Below are 24215 nucleotides of genomic sequence, written 5' to 3'. Positions count from 1 at the left end.
AGGAGAATTACTGCAAGCTAGATCCTATTTTGATTATAATCATCTTTCATTTTTAGCTAGTGACTGAAAAGCAGCTATTGTTCCCTCCTATCCATCTCTGACATCTCCCACCCCCTTCCCCAGGAATGATTTCCCCCATATATTTTATCTTGCAAACTACATGCTTTCACGAATTGACTCAGAGTTACCACTCATCTTGTCCCTGAACTCATTTAACCTTTCTTGACAGGTGACAATACAACAGCAGCTTTACCGGAAACCTTTAATCTTTCTTCAAAAAAGTCAATGGTCCCAGTGTAGAATCTGACACTAGATAACAAGATGGATTATCACAGAAGATATTTACAGATACTTCATTTGTGTCAATAAAGACAAATCCTGAGCAGTTTACAGGCCAGCTTTCTGCTTTACAGAAAAGTTTTGTCCCAGAAAGAAGCCCAGGAAGGGTCACAGTCTGTTAGGTCTCACAAGGTAAATGCCATCTAAGTGAAACACATCACAGATGGTAAATGTGCCCCAGAGGCTTCCTACAACAAGTCTTTCAAGTGATCATGAAGTGCTGCTGTCTGCTTCTCAGGTCTGCCTCTGCACAAACCCCATCCTTTCATTGTTCTCCTTCGAAACAGTTAATTCAAGGGAGAACTTTGTAACTCCTGTCTTACAAGAGCATTTTTATTACACTTATTTTACTTTGATATCTGGAGACAAGTAAGCTGGGGAATGCCACACATGGGAACTTCCCCTCCACATGTCCTGTCACAGCTGGTACATGTGTGACTTTAAATGACTCTTCTGATTGAAGGGATAGAGATTGACATTTGTCTCTAGGTATTAGACCTTTTTCTTCTTTGGTTACTACAGAATCTGATGGAGTATTACAGCTTCTTACTAGTTATTACAAATGAGTATGCTCTTGTAAATTTTGTTTATTCCATATCACATTAAATAAGTCAATTGATAAAATGTATTTTGGAAACATTTTCTTGGGAGAATGGAGTGAATCTGAGTGGGGGAATAAAATGTCTTGAATTTGTTATATAGCAGCTTGTCTCAAAATGATACAACTACCTGTCCTAATTTAGTCTGGAAGGTGTCAAAATGCATGAATTAGCTCATCTCATGCACAGACTGTTTGCTTTCTGGCACAATGTGGATGTGTGTATTTGATTTGCGATCTGGCTCTAGAAACGAAAAGTAGTGTGAATTAACCCAAAAATGCTTTTTCACCCTGAAGGAGAATTATGGTAAAATCTTGTTTCAAATCAGCTAAAGTACTCATATATTTCTACTAAGTAAAGAATAAAGAATATAGCCTTTAGGTTTGTTGTGGTCTACTGGTTTTTCCTTTCCTCAGCCCTGTTCCCCTCATCCTTCTTTTCAGTTTCCTCTTTCCATGACTTAGGCAAACAAATAGTTTTATTCTAAGATACAGACATGCACAAACCAAACCAAATATAAATGTTTGCATTTAAAAAAAGTAAATGTATATAAAATTTACAGCTGATCCTCTTTTATTTCTGTATGGATTTATACATACATATAATATATGTATATATATATACATACACACAAAGCTATATAAACTCATACAAATATATACATATAAACATTAATAAAATTCTAAATGCCAGCCTTTTTCTAAGATGTTGTCAATGCTCCATAAATTTATAAATATTTTACAAAATTTACTTTGACATATTCAAACCCCAAAGCATAACATTGATCTGCTTCCCTTACAGTTCACTCATGATTTATTTCCTATCTGGCAAAACTGGTTTATCACCTCTGTTATGATTGGTTTTATGTCACTTCTTAATACTTAGAATCCTTGATTTTTACCAAAGCTAATTTCCTTTTTAAATTTGCTTGAAGCAGTCTATTATCATACACTCCTCAAGGATCTGCATTTAAATTGATTTGTCATTATTTTCCATTCCATTGACCTAAGCCTGTCCTCCTCAAATATTTCAGTGCCAAGCTCTGCAGCGAGCATGATGAGGTTCAGTTGCAAGGAGGTGAACCAAGTACAGCAATGGTAGGTGCACAGCCCTTCTGACAAGCAAGGATCTCGATGGTTTTATGTACTGTCCAAACAGCTCACACCTATGCAGGCAAGTTAGTGTCAGAGCATGTCAGTTACTGCAGAGAATACAATAATCACACAACAGCCACAAGAAGATTCTAGGAGATTTTGGTGGAGCATGTTAATTCTATGCCTGGTCAGGATCTGAGCTTCCATTCGGCGGTAAAGGCTGAGGTGATGTTCCTCCTCATATGGAGCAGAAATCAAGCAGCCCAGTGCCTACTAAGAATAAAAAGGGATATGAACCTCATACTGAGGAAAGAACGTTGCTGACTTGGCTGCTATCATCAATTTTCTACAATTCTTTATTTAATACTTAGGCCTTTTATTCAAGAGAGGCCCAGCTTCATTCCTTTGTGATCTGACAGACCCGTAATACACAGGGGAAGAAGTGGAGATCCACCCATGACCCTGAGCAGTCATCTCCCTGAGTGCTGAGGCCAGCTGAGGTACATGTGAGCAAGGTGATGCTGGGAGACCAGCCGTGGTCGTGGGCCAGGCTAGCCTCTTACATCCACCTTCCTGGGAAGAGCTGGGAAACAACCCTCTGAGCAGCACTTGCAGCTTTGGCAGGTGAATACCTCTTTTACACTTGCAAATGGCCAGTTGCTTATAAATAGGATAGTGTGTTAAGGGAGAGGAGGGGAGTGCTGATCTGTGCGCATCCCTTTCAGAGCATGTGTGCAGGCCAGATGCTGGGTGGTGGTTCCTATGGCTCTCCGAGGGATTCTGACATGTGGATCACATCTGCAAGGTTACATAGGGTATGTTTGCTACCTTGTATTGCTGAGTCCTTGAGCTAAATATTTTTTTCCAGGATTCATTACCCTTATCCAAACAAAAAAGAAGCTAGACTCATGCTAATTAAGATAATAACCTCCTTTCAGGGAATGGGGAAGCAATTGCATTAGCAGTTCATAACAACCTCTTTGTTTTGAAACAAGTTGGTCTTCTCTTGATCCATTTTCTGAACTCTGTTCACTTAGGTCATGCTTTCTAAAGCTCTTATAATTCCTGTTACTTTCTTCTGAATTTTCTCCACATGCTTCTCAATTCCTCCAAAACAGGATTTAATACTCTAACAAAAACCTTACCAATATTGAACAGCGTGAAGCAAGAACCTCTCTGTAGTGTACAGGAGACATCCCTACATCCCCAGAATCTGGCTTGATACTTCCTCAGTGGCATGACTGAGGACTCAGTCATTCAGTGTCACTTTTAGATATTCTGAGATGGTTCTGTCTACCTACCTCACCTGTTAACATTCTGAACATTTGCCTGAGATTCAGATGTTAATTTCTGCCATCTCAGAGAGGACTTGGGTGGATGTGGCTAAATTGAAGATGGAGAGAGTCTGTATCCCGCCATTGCACAAACATGACAATCTAGGCAGCCAAGCACACAACACAGCCCTGCTGTGGTTCAAACCTAGGACAGATACCTGCAAAATCTCAACCCAAGGTCCTGAAAGGGGCTCTCAGCCTGTTAAAAGTCCTTAGACACTCAACATACAACAAAACGTAGTGGCCATGGAGATTGCTACTGACCAGCCTAGATGGAGGAGGACGAGCCATACCTCTGATACCTGAGTTTGATTTTTATGGATTTGAAGACTTCTTCCTTTTATGGGTAATTTGTTTTAGCTTGGCTTGTAATGTCAAGTCCAGTAATATCTGCATGCCACAATTTAAGATTGTGTATACATGGATAATTACACAGCACAATAATTTGTTAAGCCACACTAATTTAATGATATGGTAATACAGTCACTATTAGCTTTCTCCTTTCCTTAAGAGCATGTGATTTAGCTGGTGTTGATTTAGCATCAGGTTGACTCTCGTTTAGCTTGTGATCCACCATAGACCACATCTTCTTTGCTCTACTTTTTCCCAAACAGATTTTCTGTCATATCTGAGCTTGATCATATCTTTTCAGTATAGCATTTTGCATTTTTTCTTCACTGAATTACATCACATTGGATTTAGAAAGTGTGTCCATTTTGGGGGGGATCACTGTGAATTTTGATCAGATCCTCTACAGATCCTCTCCCAGATCCATATCATGTGATCAATGAATGTTACATTTTTTTAGTAAATCATCAAAATTTTCAATGAAATTATTGACTCATACTGAGAGTAGGCTAGATTTTTGAAAGATTCTCCCTTTCTCTCCCACTTCAGAAGCCCTTCAGTTCCACAATTCATCAAGGATATATGTATACTTAAAATAATATTTTCAGCTGCATCAGATTTAATTTTACAACAATTTTGTTTAGACAATATTTTCCTAGTTTTATATAAAAATGTTACACTGGAACTGTATCAAAAGCCTTAATGAAGTGAAGATCTATAACAGGCTACTGTTTTTATGCAATCCATTAAGCCATTCATCCTGTCAAAGAAGAAAATTGAATTGGTTGACATGATAGGATGTTGGCAAATCAGTGTTGCTTAGTTTTTATCGTTGTATTATCCTCTAGCTACTTATAAATTGATTGTTTAAAAATTCACGTCAGAATATGTCCAGGGATTGTGTTAGGGCTGAAATAGGTTATGTAAGGCACTTGTCTACATTTCAAAATTTTCACACTTCAGCTGTGCTGCTACAGTCAAAATAATAACAGCCTTCCACAAACCCACTGCCAGTGTCAGTGCAGTTCAGCTGGAATAAATATGCTAATTCTAGAACATGTACTCTGCACCTGATTATTTGGTTCAGCAATTAAAATATGCCACTTCTGTGCTCCAGCTTTACTGACCTTACTAGTTCATCAGCAATGACTGTCCAAATTTATATGGGTATGCCTATAATACTAAGGTTGACGTGCAACAATCTGTGATACTATTGTGCGAGAAACAGTTTGCTTGTTAGTCCTGACATTCTTTCCAGATTGCAGGAAGGATCACCCTATTTTAGGGAACTCATCAAGGCTAAGACAATCTAAGTGGTTACTGGAATTTCAGCTAGAAGTGATCAAGGCTTTTCTTAGTTGTAAAACATCAGTACAGAACTGCTGTGGGCGACGCTCTAGGTCATAACATCTACTGTTAGGATACAGACAAAAAGAAGTGCTTAGCTGCTCTAATGACCTCTCTCTCTCTAAATTTCTTTTTCACTAGAATTGCTGACATATAGCTGGAAAATTTAGAGCCTTCCACAACAGGTATTAAAGATGAAAATTCCTTTTTACAAAGAATGAGCCAGCAGAGAAATGAATATTTAATTCTATTGGTCTTACTGCCAAGACCTTTCACAGATTCTTCGTATACCACTTGTCCATGGTGTAACTAGCATCATTCATTAATTATGGAGATGTCAGCTTCCACCTCCAGTTGACTTATGGCACAAAAATTCATCATCTCTGTGTTAAATTTTCAAATAAACATCTTTCTTGGGCTCCCTTCTTTCTTGGGAAGAGATCCCTGAGGGTATCTTCCAACCCACTTCATTATCCTCTCTTTTTCTGATGGCTATGAAAAAACTGACAACTGATGGGCTGCTGGGCTGCTGCAACCACTGCTCTTCATTTTAATTAATAATATCTCACTTCTCTCTGCCTATCTGTTGTTTCTCAACTAATGATTGGGTTGTAAACTCTTCGGGTTAATGGAAATCTTACCATTTTGTAAATGTACAATGTTGTCTTGGTCCATAGCTAGGGCTCCTAAGTGTTACAATACTATAGAGAATAAATAAGTAATAAAAATCCAATGATTCCAGCAACTAAGCACTTTGCCAAATAAATTAATATTCATCATAGTATTTCTGGTACCTCCTTTATTTAGACTCAGAGACTCCACACATTTTCCTTTCATGCCTTACTGTGGCTTCTGTCTTATTAAGAGGTGTGGCCAATGCAAAGTATTAATCAAATTTTCTGCTGAGATGCTAAAGCCATTTCCAGAAGAAGACTTGTCTGCCCTGGAAGGAGCTGAAAAACATAAAGTGGGCTAAAAATTCTTTTTGGCGATTCTGTTGCAAACAGCAAAAAACACACACAGAGGTAGTCCAGGATTCACCTTTCCACAACAAGTTCTTTCAGTTACTTCTGCCCAATAATGACTGCTTACAAATAATTGAATTTTGGATATTTTACATACAAAAGAGGCTATTATTCTTTCTGTTAATGACACACAATGGTCTGATTCAAAATCAGTGCATGATATTCTATACCTATAGTATTAATGACTATAAATCAAAACACATCAATAGCATTGCATAGCTGATTCTGTTATTTGCCAAATTCCTTCGGGTTTTAAACATGTCTTCCTTTGAAGTCAGAAAAAACCCCTATAAAAATTCTTCTACTGAAAATGAATTTCCTGACACTCAAAAAACTACATGTCTAAACTAATAGCGTAGTCTACAAATTGTCTGATTGGAAATGGCATATTTTACCCAATGCAAAATTTAAAATGTAATAAAGAGTATACTCTATTTTTCTCAAAAAATTTAATTGCAGAATTATTTACAGGAGATGAACATAAACAATACATAAACCAATTGAAAGAGGCAGCTTCATAAAAGAGCCATGGGGCAAAATAGTGAAGCACATTTTCTTACAATCAGCTGGAGGTGAGTAGAGAACCATGAAAAAAGAATAACTCAATAATAAAACAATTCTCAAATATGTCTTCAAAGTAACAAATAACATTCTGGTAAAGAAGATATTACTGAGAAGCGAGAAATTATTGTAGCAATGAAACAACATACTGTACATTCAATTTAGGTATCCTGCATGCTACTAAATAGAATTTATCAAAAGAACCATAAAAGCATGAGAAAGAGAATTACATAAAATAGTTTAATTCTAGTGAAGTGTAGCTTTATACAGATGGTGAATATTTGGCACTCAGTTCATCCTCATTGTTGATATGATTTCTTATGTATATATATATTTATATATATTTATATATACTTTTAATGATAACTAAACAGCTAGTTTCCTGGTTCTAACATTCCTTGAAATTCTATAGGAGGCATTTAATTTAGTCCATAGGCCACACTTGATTGTTTTGGCATGTCACATGATAAATGGAAGTATGAATTTTGTCTCTGTACAGAAAATCCTGCACAGTCATAGTGGCTTTTCTTCAGGAAAGAACAGTTCTAGAGCAGTATAATTCAGGCTACTTGAAAGGGAAATACTAATTCAGGAAATTAATATATAAATTGAACTAAAGAATACATAAATGCTGAGCCCTTTTAAAATGAGGTGGCCATACTATTAAACCTCCGAAGGGTAAATCAAAGCATGGATATGAGCATGTGGATTCCGCAGGTAATTATAAACAAAGCTAGTATTTCTTTGTGAGGACTATCATCAGAGGCTTGGAGCAACTACCAAGCCCTCTGCTTGATTGTGACCTACCTGAAAGGAAGAACTACATTCTACAAAGTGGTTATGCAGTTGCTAACTCTGACAGTGAGTCTTTCCTACCTCAGTAGGACTTGCTGAGTCAGATATTGATCTGAATTATGCTGATCCGAATCTGACATTTCTTTCGAATTTCAGTTTCTTAGCATTGATTCTAATACAGCTGAGATCAGAACTTAGCCTGAAGCTCTGCAATAATTCATCTCACAAATAAGAAACCTGCATGACAGTTCAGCTTTAGGAATAGGAAATGCTGTGTTGAATGAAAGAAGAGTAAGTGAAGGAGAAGAAAAATCCTCACTACTGTGTTGGTGAGTAATGACCATATCTTCAAATAAACCTCCCCCTCATTTAATCTTAGGTGAAAATATTCATGGTTTTGTACTAGAGAAGTAAAAAATCCTGTCCAACAAAACCAATTTAGAAAAATAACAATTTGGCCTTAATAAAATAGAGAATTAAATTGCCAACTGATGAAAACTGTTCTGCGTTTGCTCAGTTAAAGAGCAAGCTGCGTATACATACTAATTTACATTATCTACTATCTGACTTCAGAAGCCCAGTTCTATTTCAGCAATGAAGGGTAACGGGAGAAACACTCATGTGTGGAAAGGTGGGACTGTGAATGTGCAGTGTTCTTCTGTGATCGTCGTTTATGAAATGCGATATGCATTTAATGAGAAGGGATCTGGAATATGAGTTTTAGATATAACGAATGCCATGGCCTCTTGCAGCTATTAGAATTTTATCTCATTAAGACAAGCTGAATCAGTCTTAATATGCTGGCCAAATTCTCTTTTGGGCAAGTTTCCATTTCAATTTCAGTTTTTTACTTGCTGTCCTGAACAGCCTATTATGTAGTTAAACAGCTGCAGCATTACACCATAGAGGTAGCTGCATTTCAGAGATAAATTAAGCAATTTCTGTGTATACAGAGGGCTTAATTCCCGCCAGGAGTTGTGTATGCATATGAGTATGCTATAAAACAGCTGTTCCCAAAGATGGTCCCTGGAGGTGAACATGGTGGATAGTTGCAGATGGGCCATGGGGCTGCACTAGGCAGTGAACTTGCCATGGCTGTCAGTGCTGAGGCTGAGCTGCAAGAAAGTGGCATGGTCTAGAGGAGCGTGAGTGTTGACTGTGGTTCCCAGGTCCAACTCTCTGGGACCATGACACCGAAAGGTTGTTACATATATATATATGTGTGTATGTATATATCCTCTTTCTGTTATCTGCTGTATGAAATACCTGTCTCTAGTCTGCTGATCCTGCCAATGCAGAGAGAGGCGTCCCCATTGCTCTGCCATACAAAGAACCCTTAGGGTTAGAGCTCAGTCTCAGTAATGAGCAGCTGCCCAAACCGAAGCATAATCCTTATGCCTAAATCCCGTGCCACATTTTAGCTTCGCTGGAGGGCAGACCTGGGGACAGAACAGGGCACGTGGCAGTTATGCCACAGGGGCAGGCTGCTTTTGCAGCATGTGCCCCAGATGAGTCTCTCCCGCTAAGAAAGCCAGGGGGGAATGCACTTGTGAGGGAGAGACTTGCCAAGATCCCTGACCGAGAGGGCTCAGCTGCAGGCGCCATCAGCTCCCCCGCCTGGCACTGGCCAGGGGTCTCCTGCGGCGCCCTCCCAGGGAATTTCCTCCTCCGTGAAGACCCTCCCTGCAACTGTGAACAGGAAAAGTAGAGATTGTTCTGGAAACTTTATCTGATACTCTTCATTCCTTGCCTACACCCTGGAGGGACCATATGAGCATTGTCCTCACCTGTGCTTTGCTTCGCTCAGGCCTTTCTCTTGGTTCAGCAAGTCTTTGCTTCTCCTTTGGCACAGGCTTGGACTGTAAGGGTCCTCCCGGGTGCTGGGAGGATGTTGTGGAAGGAAACTCCCTGGCATAATGGGGACAGGCAGGAGAGCCCCCAGTGTCCTGCCATGATGGTTCACCAGGCCATGGGCAGGGTGACCTGTCCCAGCTGCAGCCCAGCCTGGAGTTTGTGTGTCAGCTAATAAAGTGCTTGGAGATCCTTCTGGATGAAAGGCACTGTATAAATGTAAGCAAGTGTCAACCTGTCACGCACCAGGAAGCACCTTGCTAGACATTAAGGGGTTTACTGATATTCCTCACCTCGTATGCAGTTTGCGGGTGGTATCACTACATCATAAGATCCTCTGGGAACAGCAACAGGAGTAATGCTGCTTCACATTACATACTGGCTCTCTCTAATACTGAGGCTTCTGCTACATAGGTTTTCGCAGCTTTTCAGCACACACAGCTTGACACCTGGAGCTGCCAAACCAGCTTCAGACCTCAAATTAACACGCACAAACCAGCACTCGATGGATGAGCCTCCGGTGTGCCCCCTGCCACTGGCACCCACGCTGAAACGCCGAGGAGGACATCAAACCCACCGACTGGGCAGGGCAGGCTCAAGGCTTTGAACACAAAGGGCTGAGATGGGCTGATCTGGAGGCACGCTGCTCTGGGCACGAGGGGGCCAGGGCGGACCTGCGTGGGGAGGACCTGGCGCGGAGCAGTGGTGCTGCCCGGGGGTGCCATGGGGCCAGGAGCCTCTCAAGGGCACCGCTCCAGCAGGGCATGAGGAGACTGCGGTTCTCGTATGGCACGTCATCGCGTAGCAGTTATTTCTTTTCCTGGCAAAATCACCCAATGACCGAACATTCCCTCACTTTATACCAGTTGCAGTGCTGAAGAAGATGAAACTAGAATATTAATTTACTGATATAGCAGGACATGGACTTATTTTAAAACAAATAATTTCCATTATATGAAATGTATTTTATATATATATATATATGAAATCCACACATCTTCCTATGCACGCTTTAATTCCTTCCTGATATCAAATCTAACATAGTGACCAGGTTTAAGCATGAATTAAAATGCCATTTTTTGGTATTAAACTGTACAACATTATTAGTCTTCACACACTGCCAAAGGCCATTCTAATCAGGTTGACATGAAATAATAAAACACTTCATAATGTACTTCACCAATTTACAAATAATTTCAAATCTAAAAAAATATACAAAGCAAAAATAAGTATGGCAAATATCAACAATTTTACCAGTCAGGTCTTTTTTTTTATTTAAATTTTCAGAATTCTGTTTATTATACTTGTGTTTTACAGGCAATGAAAAATGAACACAGACTTTCTATAATTTTCATCTGTTAAAATAAATTTTAGTCTGATTAGTATTTAATTAAACACTAGATGACTTTCATCTATCCAGCTGTTCTGTGTGGGTCTACATCATCAAGTCTCTAAGTAGAAAGCATCCACTTTCCATCTTTATGTTTATTTATGTTCCTCCTACATTGGCTTTGTGACTGAATTTTATTTTTATGATGTGGGGTCAAATTACAATTGATCTGTTTATATATTTATTAAGATACCGTACGTTGTGCTTCTCATGTCAGGGACTGAAGCAATTTGACTATGATTTATTTGCAACACAAGTATGATAAGCATAATGCTATTTTTCTAAACTAACCGGATGTACAATATGTAAATAGAAATGGATTATTTGCCTTTAATGATAGAATGTTACCTGTACAATAATGTAATATATTGCACTTGGAAATGTAACATGCACAGATAACATATTATCAGATTTTTCAGTAGGCATCTAGTTTACTTTTGATTCTTTCTTTTTTGGTTTTTTTTTTTTTTTTTTGGAAACAAAGGTGGAACAAACAGAAGTCATAGCTAGCCAAAGCTTATATTGAACATTTTCTCATAATGGCATGGGAAATGTAAAATACAGGGTTGGCACCATTCATGCAGGCCTATTTTTGCCTTAGAACATCCAATAAAATTTTAACATATCAAAAAACTATCAAAATATGATTCTAAAATTAAAGACTTATTCAGACAGCTCCAAGTCAGTATTACTAGGTCAGTTGAGATCTAAGCTTATCTGTAATCTGTTGTTTTTACAATTTGTCTTTATAAACTCTGATTCCAGGCAGAATCAAATACAACTTGTCTTCATTGCATGACCTGTTGCTGCAGGTGGGGGTTTTCAAGCGAGTAAGTCAAGTGGGATTTCTCCTTGAAGTGTACAGGAAAATTAGATAAAATGTATCAGCTGCCATATATATATATATATATATATATATATATAAAAATATATATATATATGTATAGGGGTGTGTGTGTCTATTTTAAATTTCTTAAATCTAGGAAAGTCACTGGCTTTAGTTTTGTGTGGATATTTCTAATTAGCAGCTCCACTTTAAATAAGATACCGGTTTTCAAGACTAAAGATGCCAATGTCTGCAGGTACATTTGTATTTAAAATAGTATAACAAATATAGGAAGTAGCATCAATATTGTACACTACCTAGGATTCAGCTCTTTCCTTAATAGAAAATGCCTTGAAAACACAAGGGATGGGAAATATAATGTTTTCATTTATAGAAGAATATTTCAGGGATTTTTTTTTTTTCATTTTTGAAGGATATACATTCGTCTTGGTTTTTGCTTCCAAATATAGTTTAAGGCTATTTGGTAAAGTATATACCAGATATCAGGCTCAATTTACAGGGTTTTCTCCTCACAGAAACTTCTCAAAACTTCATCTCTAAAGATTCGTATCTTGAAGCTAAACATGCTTTATCAGCTGTGCTCCAAAGACAGAACTCATGCTTAATACTACACACTGTAGGAAAAAGAGAAGGAAAATGAAAAACAAACAAACAAAAAAGAAAACAGATTTGAAGCAATGTCAGATCTGCATAACCTATGATACTTCATGTTTTCAGTCATCCATCAGGCTGCAGGGTGTGTGGGATTTGGATTTAAAGTGCTCATCAGGTGAAGAACCAAAGTGCTCGAGTATAATTAAATAGCTGTTCTGCCTATGGCTAAATACATTGCATTTGTTAAAGCAGGTAAACAGGGAATGCAGTAGTTGGGGCTGTTTGTCTCACTGGGTTCAGACTGTTTTGACCTAAAGTAGTGTTCAGTAGGATTCAAACCTTGGAATCGGGGGATGCAGGTTGCGCATCTTATTGCGTCTTCACCTGAAGACTTCTAAGTGCTGGGTTACTCAGTTGGCTCTGGAAGGTAGGTGAAGTGGAATAACTGTGTCTTAATTTGTTTTAAATTAAAGCCTCTTGACTGTGGTAGTTACCACTTCTCTCTTCTGACAATGTGAGGCTTGAAAATATATTATTTTCCTTATATTCCATGACTGGAAATCACTTATTTCTTGAGTCATGTTTTTTGTGTTTTTTTTTTTTTAATGTCTGAAGCAAGCAAGAAGCTTATTCTTGCCATAAATGATACTGCATAGAAAAATAGTTCTAAAAAAAAAAATACAACTGTAAACCACAGTTCACCTTTACCTTAACATAACCATTTAAACTTAGATATACTTACCACTCACATTCATATTTCTTAAACTGTTTACAACATCACAACTGGCATTTTAAACAAGCAAGATTTTTTTTTTTTTCTCAAGGATACCCTGGAAACTCAATTGATATAACATTTTGAGAGTTTGAAATATTACATGTAGCATAGCTCTTGAAATGAAAGAGAGAAGGTTTATAAAATAAATGTTAACACGTAAAAGAACTGTTAAAAATGCAATGAGTGTTCCAAAGGAGCGAGTATAACTTTTTCTTTACACATCTTGCTACAGAAGATCTAACTTTTTAAGGCTTCCGTTTTCCTTTCACCCATCACTCAAGTCCTCTTGCATTATAATTTTGCTTAGGTTTCAGAGTGTCGTTACACTGCTAACAGCAAACGTTTCTCAGTGGGCATTCCCACCACCACCACCACCAGACTTGTATGCTTCTTGGTTTCTGATGAACTTTGGAGTTTTAGTGGCTGGATATCCCTGTTCATCTCCAGAAACTTGACATGACATGAGAGGCCTAAGGTTATTTTGCAGTAACAAAGATGAGAAGAGTGGCAGAGCACATGGGTAAATGTGTTAGCTGGGTTCTAGGAAAAGAAACTGGAGGTCAGAGAGATAAATGGGTTCTTTCTTTCCTGCTCTTTACATTTGTAGCACCTTCTACTTGGATTAGCTAATGCCTCTAGTGAATGGTGAGATGCACCCATTTATAGTTTGTTATTCTTATCCCTAATTATCACACATTTTATAAAAATATAAATAACAAAAAAGTAAGCTGGGTTCCATCTCAAGAGGTGTTTCTTGTTGTCCTCTGAGAATATATTGGATAAGTCAGGTCTCGACAAGCCCTATCCATTGTAGCTGATTGTAAGTCAGACAATAAATACAAAAAGAAGTCGTTCTTGCGGTGAGCTCAGCAAATTCTGAGGAAATCAAAAGCATTCCACTGTGCTTATGGCACAAAGAACACAACAGCAAGGGCATATTTAGTGGAGAGAATGAGACAAAAATTACCAGGTAAGTGACAAACTGTACAAGCATTTTGTTTAAAAAAGGAACTCTGCAGCATTCTGTCTTTAAAGCCGGGTTTGAGCCTCTGGTATATATATCTCGATGCTGTCTGCACGCTCTGTGGCTGAATTCTGCCGGAAAGAGGCTGCTCTCTTGGCAGCCATTAGCCGTCTTCTAGCTTCTTGTCGCTGTCTGTCGGGTAGGTCCAGAGATTTTTCTCTTGTGATAGGGAATTTTCCTTTTGGGGGCTTCTTTGGTACAGGAGGAGGAACCTTTCTTTCTTCCTGCAATAGGGTATTAAAATGGAGGGTGAACTGTGTGTGGAAGGTACCATTAGCAGAGCATGCAGATCGAAGACATGAAATGCAAAATACTGGTTACATACATCAAGCATGCTCAATTTGTGCTCTCCAATCAGCTGACTAATGGATTACATGAACAGCTATCCACACTAGGGACACTGACAAAACCCTGTTGTTCCAGCAACCATTACAAATTCTGCAGTCCTATGCCTTAAAAAAGACTACACTTCCTTCTACTGTCCTTGCAGGTATCCTGCACATGCAATCTGCGTACCTCACTTTCATATGAATTTGTTTTAATTTTAGTTGACACATTATTACATTCATTATAAACAGGAACACACACTGGCTCTCCAATAAGAATTCAGCGCATCTGTGTAGTCTGATCAAGTGAAAAGACTGTCTAAGATTAGCAGGACAGGATTTTTAATTAAATTAATCGTACTGACTTTAGCCTCAGCTGGATATGAGATAGCAGCTGTGTATATATGTCTATTAGTTTAGTCTCCTCCATGAATTGCTAAATGGAAACATGCAAGCACCAGCCAGAGAAGGAACATAGGGCTAATTGTTCTGCTTGCCAGCCTGGACCATTTTAAAGAAAATTATATTGAAGAATTATCAAATTATAAAGTGAGAGTCGGTAGATTTTGGTACCAAAGTAGCTGTAAATTCATCTCCAGGTTTTAAATCAAGAATTGTTTTGAAGTATGAAATTGATGTTTTACTCCATTTAGAGTCCATGAAATATCATGTAAGTGCCTTAAAAAGCTAATGTAGAATCATGGAATCATACAACAGTGTAGGTTGGAAGGGGCCTCTGGAGGTGATCTTGTACAACCACCACTCAAAGCTCACTTGAAATTAGATGAAACTTTGAAGTTAAACCAGGTTCTTCAGCATCATATTTAATACTGGACTGAATCTCCCCAAAGACAGAGACTCCACAACTTCATATTAATAGTATGGTTATTATGATCAATTTTTCTGATTTATCACTTCTTAAAGTAATAGTAATAGTCCAGAGTATGGGCTGTTCCTTATGGAGAACACAGTTAATCTGATGTACAGCAGGATTCAAATAATATAAAAATTGAATTGATGCACCTATGGTTTATAGACTTTTCATTGATTGGTCTTTTTTTTTTTAAAGCAAATTCTAAGTCTACTACCAAAATGCATTAGCCAAGACTAAATAACTAAGGTTATTTAAGAACATAGTTTTACATTCTCAATTCAACAGGAACAGTGCAGCAGCCTAAGCTGCTATTCCCTATGACAACCAGCTCTTCCAGTCTTTATTTTCTCTATTTCCTGTTTTCAGCCAGGAACATAAGGGCTCCATTCCTGTTGTCCCCTATTTTTTTTTTTTTTACTTTTAGTTATTTCTCTCTTAGGAACATCACTGTTGCTGTCACTATAATAATTTCTTACTTCCAGTTGTCACTAGTAAGCAAGAGTTGCAAACTCACCATCCACCAATCAGTTGGCTGAAAATTAAAATCCAAGAGGAGCATGAAGAAATGAAAGAGTTGTCAAAATGCCTCCTAATTCCTCCCAAACCAAACAGTACTGACTCAAACCAAATGCTGTCTTCATCTGACTGATACAATAATCAGCAAGGATAGTGAGGTAATTAAAGTGAGGGATGAAGCTCTATCAATGGAAAAGGCAGTTTTAGAATTACACTGCTTTTGTGGACAATTTGCTGCCTTTGGTTTGTAAGCATGGTGGCTGGGGTGCCTCCCAGGTGGTGGAGTTGCAGGGCAGAGGTGCAGGCAGTTTGCCAGAAGTACGTTTTGTCCCCCAAACTTTCGTGGGCCAAGCTTTAGTTTGACCTGCACTATATTTTGCCACATGCTTTTATCTCGCTCCTGTTCTAGTATCAGTTGTGTTGTGCGGTCAGGATTAAACACTGTAGTGCTCAGGTTTGAGCTGCCCCAAATGTAGCAGAGTGCTCAGTTTACCTTGACTGAATTCATGGGCTCAGTCTGAATTAATCAGAACATATTTCAGTTCTAGCCTCTAGATTGCGAATCCAAATAATTTGAACAAAAGTGTTTCGGAGTGGGCTAATTTAGCAAAATCCATTTTATTTGTTATACAATTCAGGTCAACATTGTTAAAAAGAAAAAACACACATCTGATGAAGATTTCTGTGTATAAATTGGGCCATGACAATTAGATACTTTCTAGGGTTAGAAACCTATCGTGTTTCACTATGGTATTTAACACAAGGAGACTAGAGGAGTACAAATGGGGAGTAAATGGTATTGTCCGTGGTCTGCTTACCTTCCTTTCAGGTGATTCTATTATTTTCCATTCATTGAGTTTCAACTGGTGCAGTTCATCAAACTTCATGCTGACGTCTTCAATTGAGAGCTGCAATAAGTCCCAGAAACCTGCTAGGTCCTGGGAAGTTGGTCTTGGCATGGCACTCGGGTCCTGTCATGAACAGAGGAGAGCATATGAATAGACTAGGAGGCTTTAAACAACGTGCTTTGAGGTGGGAAAGGCAGCATGCCAGATTACATTGCTGCAGTGCTGCTAAAGCTATGTGTGCTTTACAGCTGGCACCTGTGACTGGAAAGTTTTGCCTTCTACACAACCCAAACATGAATGAGTTGGATGTCATATGTGAGCCTTCCTGAATCCGTGTGGCATGAGAAGTTCCTTACCATCACATGCTGTGCTGACCTGTATTTCTGAAAAGGAACAAACAGACTCTGCATGATGTTATTAAAGGGAAGGAGAATATAATTCATATTCTAGCCAGCCTGAAATATTTATGGTTAATAACTGCATTCATGATAGCTGATTAGAAGGCAAAACAACATCACTAAGATGTTGTCAACTTATGGTGAATTTGATGTTTACATTGTTTTGCATTTTCAAATGTATACATAAGGTATAGACTTTTGATGGGAATGGTAGGATTTTGTTCTCCAGGGAGTCGAATCACGCTCAGAAACTAGGAAAGCACTATTCCCAGGTACTCAATTAAATGGTGCTATGTGCACAAGACTTAACGGAGCAAACATTGATGGTAACAATTAGCAGGATGACCCTCCATTTGACTATTCATCTGATGTCAACGCTGGATACAACTTACATTAGAAGGTGGTATGCAGACTCTTAACCCTATGCTCTATGAGCATTGGTACTAGTTCAAGAAGACAGCTTTGTCACTTCAATGAAACAGGGCTTAATTGATAACAACTCTGTAAAGATGATGGAGAAAGGTCTCTTCCCTCCCAGAGCAGGAGGAAGCCATTAAGATGGTTTACAGAATGGGGCTGGAAGAGGTGGGAGTCCAAAGGGACTCTGGAGCTCCCCCTTTCTTGGCAAAAGCTGTAATGACTAGTTTACTCTGTTAGAAACACTGGTATTATTTCTAAAGAAAGTCTCTGTGCCCCATTTTTACAAATCTAGTGGACAAAGGCATTTTAGATATTAAACATGTCCCCACATAGTTGCCTTAAAGCTGGGACATAAGTCAGCATTTCTATGTAATTCGTCCCTTGAATTACACATTTCTGGGTGTCTTAAACTAGGAATTGCTACTTGAACTTGGGTTTGCAGATGCCACTGTGGGAGCTGAATGCCTAGAGCTGGGCATGACAACATGCAGTGTCACCCATACCTAAACCCCTTTGGGAATCTGGGCCAAGAACCAGCCTAAAAGCCTATCCACTTGGCAGTTTTCTTCACTAGAAGAAAGTCTCCTTTACATAGGGAAGCTTTGGGGACTTAACAGAACTGGCCATATAGATTATATCAGACTTCTGGGAATCATGATACAAGTCCAGATTAGTGTTCACTGAAAACTACTTAATTGGGTAGATCCCAATTTATTTCAAACCAATTTATGTCAGTGGTATTAGTTACTCTACAGAGATCAATATCTCAGGCTTCAGGAACCGACCCCTTGTGTGAAATTTGTCAGGACAGTCCCACAGCAATGTATCTTATATTGCAATCTGTTCTCTCCAGCCTGGTCTCCTCAGTCCCTCTCCCCAGTTTCTCTGGGGAGAAGGGAAACTGTTCCCTCTAAACAGCGATAAATTGATGCTACTCATTGAAATGCCACTGCCTTCTGAATCAAGGCTAATTGCTCTTCTGAACCTTTGTGCACCCCACTCTGGTCATCGTGTTTGGGAAGATGGCAGCCTCCAGTGCGGGTGCTTTCAGTGGAGTGTGCGGTGCATTGGCTGGACACAAGAGGGCTGCCTCCCGCTGCATCACTGAAGGTTCCATAGTCCACTAATAAGTGTTGGCACAAAGGATTGCTATTAGACCTAAGTTTTGAAAAGATTGGCTTAAACCTGTTTCTTCTCAGAAGCTGCTCATTTATTTGTATCTTATTTGGAATTCAGCTCTGCAGGCCTCCCTGAAGGAAGCCTAAACCATGCAAAAAGTACCTAGCTGGTGTTTGAGCTGCTCTAGTTTTGCCTGTAACCATGATATACTGAGCCATCATCTCACAAGCTGAGCAGGATCTATGCTGACTAAAGAGTATGGAGGAGGACACTTCAAAGAAAAAACAGGGTGTTACAAGAGATAATGTGAATAATGCAAAAGGAAGTACTTATTAATCAGTGATGGATTTTTTTCTAGCAGTTAGTGGGAACAGTACACTGTAGGAGATAGCCAGCTAGATTCTTTAAAAAAAAACTTTATTGAAGCTTATATTTTTATGAATTTATCCTAAGTGAGAGTCTTTGATAAGAGATCTTAACCCAGAGTATAATCAAATGTGTCCCTTAAAGTTCCCCCAACCCTTTAGAAAAGTCCATAGGAGATGAATTTCCTAGTTAAATTTCAATTTGGGTAAGTTTGTTCCTCTTCCAAAGACCCTTGCTGCATTTTGAAATGGCAGAAGTAAATGCCATTGTTCTTTGTCCTACATTTATGCTTATTGCTGATGAACACTGTTAGAAAAACTGCCGTATGGTAGCCCTGTAAGTGCTACATGTTTTTGAGTGGGGGAACGCACTATCTGGCTGCTATCTGTCAGCATTCCCGTGGGGCACCGAGATGCTGCCTTAAGAGCATATGGTAAGCCTGCTGTGGATATGCACTAAGTGACTATTTAGCAACAAACTCTATCGTTAGGCATAGGAAGAAAAGCCTCAAAACATGAATGAGGTAAAAGATCTGCAGTTGCTGCTTTCTGCAGAGCCCATTGCTGATTTAATGAAGCTGAAGAATATTCAGAGCCTAAGTCTTCAGGGTGGGATAAAGCTGCTATTATGAAGTTCAAAGGTTTATTCTCCAAATAAGAAGGAGAGAAATAAAATCTTGCCAGTTTTTTGGTCATGGTGTCTGCAAAACTGCAGATTTCTCCTTGTGCTCCTATTGCTTTTGCAGTAATGAATTGTTCACACTTCCAAACAGCTGACGGCTGTGCTGAGCAGGAGCTGTGCTTGTTATTACAGTAATGCTCTCAAGCACAAGTGCTGGACCCACTTGAGGATAAATGAAGTGGCTCTCCAAATCTTAGTTTGCATAGCTTAATCAATCAGGTAATGGAGAGCACTTTCAAATCTGCAGTGAGAAACTTTTAGACATTGATGAAGATTTCCTCCTTTCGCTACGAAACAAATGACTAGATAGGGAGTACACATGATGTATTTGATACTACAAATGTGGTCATCTCCTGCTTGCCTGACTTTGCATATTTCCTCTGTCATTCTGTAACAGCTATTAAAATTCTTGTTTTGACAGAGTCTTTGAAGTGGATAATTGGATTCTTTCCTAATGAGGACCATATATCTTATCATTTTCTATCAGAAGGTAGGACATTTTTGGCATGACTTTCTCAGTAATATTTGATTGCAGTTTCAGGAATTCTGGATGTCTAACTGTATGGGTGGAAAGTAGCAAGTAGGTCTCTGCAGAATTAATGGCTAGCCTTAAAAACTTATGTGGCAAATACTAACAAGTAAAGAAATGTATCTAACCAGACATATAGGTCATGTCTGCTGTCATGCATGCAACAGAATTCATCACCTTCGATATATGAGGTGTAAGGGCAGTTGAAAGGTGAAAGTTACACTTAATTTTTGAGTGAGCCACAGGAAGGTGTTCTACCACTAACTGTATCTAGAAGAATTATGTTCTTCTTTTGGTTAGTACTATCTTGCCACAGCGTTTGTATCACTGATGGCTGCTGTCATATTAATGAAGATAACATTTAGAATTGAATTAGTCTATAATGAACTTCCAGAACAATAGCAGTAACTCTCATAGGTAATATATTGCATCTGTTCCTTTAGCCCTAGGACATGTTACATATAATTGGCAATGCAAATTATGAAACTCAATTTTAGGAACATTATGTATATTTCCATTTCCAAGAGCAGTCCTATTTTCAGGTAGGTAGAAAGCTGGATCACGTATTCTCCACTATTCTGCTATTTTACTATTCTCCACTTACTGTAATGTAAAAAATTTCTCCTTTCTTACCAGAAATATAGTTACTATTTTAGGGTATTACAAAAATAAGCCATAATATTATGTCTCAGAAAACTTGCATTTGTTCCCTTCTCATTTTTGTTTCTTTAATAAAGATAGAAAAAGAAGAAAAGACAAAACACAGCCAGACTGAAATAACTGAAATTACATGTAAAAAAATGTACTAACACCACACTTAAGGATTAAGTTAAAAAGAAAAAGGACCAGTAAGACAAAATGTGAGACATAAAAATGACATTTCAGAACACTACTCTTTGGGTTCGCTACACTTGTTTTTGTGGTTGCCTTTGAAGTAAAAATATTAAATTCTAAAATTCAAAGTTGTTTTGTGGAATATCTATGGATGAATAGTCTCAAACTCTTCAGGAATGACCAGATATGTTGACTTACCAGATTTTGCTGACAAAGCCAATAAAATTGCTGGAATTTCTGAGACATGAGGAGCTGAGCACTTCCAACAGCACTTCGGATCTTACCTAGGACTAAGCATACAGACATGTTATTACCAATAGATGTCTTTTGTCAGTAAATGCAAAATCTAGCTCAAAAAATATGTAGCTGAAATTACTGTTTATTTTATAAGGGAAGTAAATATTTGGTTTTATTTCTTGTGATTATATACATAAAATATTTTTGAAAAAGATTGGGATATAGGAAAGCTCTGTGGCATCTTACCCTTTGGCAATAACAAATGATATGTTAATAACTCAGAACAGATAAGACTGTATTTAAGGAAGTAGAAAAAAAAATAAGAGATCACAAACAGCTTCCTGAAGTGGACATACATACCTATGTTTCTGAGAACAATCAAATTTCAAACTAGATGATACTTCCCTCCCCATTTACATTTGCTCATGTAAATGGAAAGTTGATGAAATAGCCTTGCCCCAAGAACCAGTTAGATGCCTGTTCCCTCTGATGTCAGTGGGAGCTCTACATGTACCTCACATAATATCTTTTGGTTCTGCAATTACAGATGACCACTCAATTGTGTGGATGATCCCTGGGTGAGCACTCTTTATCCTATCTGTTCTGGGGTTAAGGTTAATACATTAAACTATAACGTAAGATACTCCTACCATAAGGATGAGATCCTCAGAGGAATCATGTCTCTGAGACATGTCTTATCTCCCCATTAGGAGTTATAGGTTGCCTAACCAGGAAAAAACACAAAGTCCTAAGTACAGGAGCTCCAGACAAAGTGGGGCACAAGCAGGTGCTCCAGGACTTTGCTGAATTGTGATCAGCCCACATGGTTTATTAGGCTTTCCCCACTGTCAGTGCACTTGCCATTTACAGTGTGTATAAGCACTGGGGAAAAGGACCAAATTCATTTTACTTGACTTTGCTTCCAAGACTTATCTCTAAATCAAAATTTCTGGATGCTCTATAATCAGTAATCTGAGCTCTTCAGCTCAGCCATGTTAAGCACTTATTTTTAGATGAACTGAATCTCTTCCTGGAGATGCCTATTTCTTTCTGTTGACAAGTGCCTAAGGGGACTGGCTTATCCCTAGAAAACTAACTCCTGGACTCCCACATTTGCTGGGATAAATATCATACTTTGGTAGGTAGCAATACACTTTCCTACACCTCCTTCCTACACGTCCTTTCCTACACTTCCTTTCCTCCACATCCACTTCTATGCTGAAAAAGCAACACTTTAAAAAGCATTACAAGCTGCGGAAGATTGGTTTTATCCAAAGAACTTCCCGGAATTTAAATAATGTTTAGGGTAAAGATAGAGAGAGGTAGGGGCAGGGGTGAGACAGGAATTACTCTGACATCTTTTAATTAATTTTGAGGAAACCAAATTGATAATTCAAACAGGGTGCAAAGGGTGGAATTAAGCTACAATAGTACAGCAGAACTGATCTGCAGCCTCTGATATAGAAAACATTAAACTCTGGAAGGGCTTAATAGTTTGTTGTTGCTTAGAATAAGTATAGGAAGGGACCGAGTGATGTGTGAAAACAGAATTATTTTGGTAGTAGGTATTACATTTTAATTCTGTTTTCTCCAGACAAGTGAAACATCTGCTTAATCACTAGTAGCAACAAGACATAAATTGGAAGTTTTAGACTCCAGTTCTGTGGAAGCATACAAACTCTGTAACTTTAAAAGCATGTGTTAATATGTAGAGCTGTGGTTCTCAAACTCTATTCCATTTTCTGTTAGACTAACAATACAGCTGTGCCACAACACTAAATTAAATAGCAATATGCATAATTCATCAGTCTTGTGTGGCACTCATTTGTGAAAGGGTTAAGTAGTTCAGGGCTGCATGAGTAATTTGCTAGGGTTTTGGTTTTGTTTGTTGGCCAAATGAAATACAACATTTTAATTGGTTTGGGGTTTTTGATCACCAAACCATTCACTTTCCTCTGTAGATTTATTGGCATATGGATAATAATGTTTTGGGTGTTAAAACCTGAGAAATCAAACAAAAGCCTAAATAAAAAAAGAAATGTTTCATTTAATCTGAAACAAATTGCTTTAATTTGGTTTTCAGCATTTTTAATAAAGGCAAAGACTTAAGTGACAAACAGCCTGGTATCCTCCTTTTCCCTCGATGCTCTGTATCTCAGGACATAAGACAAACTCCCAGCGTGGGGTGAGTCTTCTTTGCCAGGATAGGGAATTATGCTGTAGCAGGTCCCTCACATTGCCTGTTCAATGCTCAGTTCAACTATTCACTGGGCAGAAAGAGAGTGAGGATGATTCTGTAGGCTGATGATCACAGTGCCTGTCTCATAGTGAGTAAAGTTCAGTTTTAGTTTCCTCTGCTGAATTTTAGAGTTCATAGCTCAAATACATAGGCTGAGTAAGAGGAACTGGCTTTAGCCCTACTGCAGAAATGTAGATCTTGACAGACTATACATGACTGGTATTTTCTAGTGAATCTCACAGTTACCTCAACCCTCATATTAAGTAAACATTTGTTTTATCTTTGTTATCCTGAAGGATCATGTAAACAAGCATTAGTGATTTAAAGCCCAGTCAGACAAGACAAGACAAGCATTTTGGTGTGATATACACATCCGTTGGGGGTGTAAGAAAGACAGTGGTTCTGGGCTACTTGCATGTGTCACTGAATCACAGTGGTGAAGACACATGTATAATTACAGCCCTACCATTTACTAAAGATCTAACTCTATTTCTGTTTCAACAAGTAAATCAGACATAATAAAACACAGAAGTTAAAATTTCTCATATGCATGCTACTCTGCTTTCGCTGTAATTAAATTAAAGTATTAAAACACTTCAACTCATAATCTTTAGCACAATATTAATAGACAGTCAAAGCCTTGTTATTAATTTCATGCATTGGGGAATTATTCTGATGAGTGCAGATTGATTATCTCCATGAAAGAATGATGAATGTTAGAGACTGGAGAGATCGAGATGTTTGGTGATGCCTAGAAGATTTTGCTTGTAAATAAATTATGATAAAATCTACCAACACATATAAATATATGTAATTTCTTATGATTCATATACCTCCCTTCATTAAGATAATGTTATATTTACTTGAATATCACAAAAGACTCACACAACCTTAATTCTGCTCCC

The 24215-nt window shown here is 38.3% G+C and overlaps 1 protein-coding gene across 4 annotated transcripts in view; it reads right to left on the bottom strand.

Annotated features, from left to right (window-relative positions):
* Nucleotides 1–6520: 6520 nt before the first annotated feature.
* The window catches only part of DLGAP2 (DLG associated protein 2), a 312584-nt gene continuing 294889 nt past the window's right edge, over nt 6521–24215 (bottom strand). For all 4 annotated transcript variants that reach the window (XM_026845663.1, XM_026845660.1, XM_026845661.1 and 1 more), the window contains 3 exons: nt 21033–21124; nt 16458–16610; nt 6521–14147 (listed from right to left, as the gene is read on the bottom strand). In XM_026845663.1, coding sequence (XP_026701464.1) covers nt 13929–14147; nt 16458–16610; nt 21033–21124 — 464 coding nt within the window. In that variant the 3' untranslated portion in view covers nt 6521–13928. The remainder of the gene's footprint in view (nt 14148–16457; nt 16611–21032; nt 21125–24215) is intronic.

The sequence above is a fragment of the Athene cunicularia genome, assembly GCF_003259725.1.
Source record: "Athene cunicularia isolate RWA chromosome 3 unlocalized genomic scaffold, athCun1 chr3_part1, whole genome shotgun sequence".
In the NCBI taxonomy this organism is placed as follows: Eukaryota; Metazoa; Chordata; class Aves; order Strigiformes; family Strigidae; genus Athene; species Athene cunicularia.
This window is presented reverse-complemented; position numbering and strand designations above follow the sequence as displayed.